Raw genomic sequence first — 1,650 nt, 5'->3', positions numbered from 1 at the left:
TTTTTTTTTTTGGTTAATTCCCTCGCTCCGCATGTGTGCTACATGCACCTGTAGCCGTTACGCGGGGTGGTACTCATTTATCGACACCGTGAAATGCTACTAAAGGGAAGCGGGAAAGAAAGGGGCGGAGAGAGTTGAAAGATGTGGGTGACATAAGCTGGTGAATAGAGAAAAGATCATGTCCATCACGCAACGCGTACATGTATATATATATATATATATATATACGTCCACACACCTCTTCAAGGATATCAGCAGAGGGGAAAAGGAAAGATGAAAGGATGGCCATCCGCCCTTAATCCCATTCATTATATCACCATTTTTTTTTCTGATTGATTCGCCTCTGGGTCACACTTTTCTTCGCTCCCAACTCTTTCCTTTGTTTGTTGTTGTTGCCTGTTTTTGCTGCACTTCAATATACGTTCATGGTTGCGTCATTTCTCTTCTTTTTCCAAAAGAGTGTGGGGGCAGGTTCACGCAACCGTACTAAAGTAAGTACCGACGTCGCACGCCCTACATCAGCCTCTGCATCAACTGCAACGAAGAAAAACGAAAGGGAAAATATGAACGTACAGAAGGCCATTCAGAGGTTAGGAAGGGAAAAGGAGCAACTTGACAAGTCCCGCGTGCGCGAGTTCTATGCAGCTCCTCTCGAAGACAACATATTTGAGTGGCACTTTACTCTTCTAGGTCCGGCAGACTCGCCATACGCTGAAGGGCTTTACCACGGCGTCCTCCGTTTCTCCAACGACTATCCCTTCAGTCCACCGGATATCACCTTCCTCACCACCAGTGGGCGCTTTGAGGTGGGAAAAAGTATATGCAGCAGCGTTAGTAGTTACCATCCGGAGCTGTGGCAGCCACGTTATGACATTGCCCTCGTTCTCGTAGCATTGCGAGCTTTTATGGCACAGGATGATGAGGAGGGTATCGGCGCTCTTGCACGCCAGTACGTGAGTGCAGATGAGAAGCGGAGGCTCGCGCGTGAGGCGCGGAAGTTTAGTTGCGCGGTTTGTGGCATGAAATCGGCCGAGTCCCTCTGGCACGAAGAAATGGAGGGCCACCCTCCCGTCGGGGCTGAAGTCGAGGCGAGTGTTCCACAATTGCCGAAGCGCAAAAAACCGGATGCAAATGAAAGCGGTGACAATGATAAAAAAGCGAAAGCATGTGCCGACGCCGGTAACAACACCAGCATCAGCACCAGTGACAATTGTAACAATGCCACCACTGGGAGCAGTGGTGGCGGAGAGGAAGAAGCGGCGGCAACTCCCGAAACTACTGAGGACACCGCGGAAAAGGCCGAGGAGAAGTTATTAGATATCGCAGAGAGGTCTGTTCAAACAGAAGAAAGATCAGAACCCGTCGCGCCAGGCGTTCGTCTGCGTCTCGGCCAGCGCTTACTGATAAATCTCTCGTACTCCATGCTTGACAACGTGATTTGGGTGTGTTCAGCCATTTGCTTCGCAATCCTCGTGAAGAAAGCACTTTGGGGATAAGAAAGGAGAAAGGGTTTTGCAATAGCTCCCATAGTCACCTCCATTCGTGTCGGACCTGTGCAGCGTCGCTAACACATTAATGGATCTACTCTTATCTGTCGAAGCCACTAATTCCAATTAGTATCAGCAGGAGAGTAAGCAAAATGAAGAGAGT

At 49.3% G+C, this 1,650-nt stretch overlaps 1 pseudogene across 1 annotated transcript; it reads left to right on the top strand.

The window, feature by feature from the left end:
* Positions 1–425: 425 nt before the first annotated feature.
* Positions 426–1,496, top strand: TEOVI_000528300:pseudogene (annotated as a pseudogene). The gene has a single exon. A coding segment is annotated over exon 1 (1,071 nt).
* Positions 1,497–1,650: the final 154 nt, after the last annotated feature.

Source organism: Trypanosoma equiperdum (genome assembly GCF_001457755.1).
Source record: "Trypanosoma equiperdum strain OVI genome assembly, contig: ctg_1073, whole genome shotgun sequence".
In the NCBI taxonomy this organism is placed as follows: Eukaryota; Euglenozoa; class Kinetoplastea; order Trypanosomatida; family Trypanosomatidae; genus Trypanosoma; species Trypanosoma equiperdum.
The sequence above is the reverse complement of the archived record's forward strand: the minus strand, read 5'-3'. Positions and strand labels throughout refer to the sequence as shown.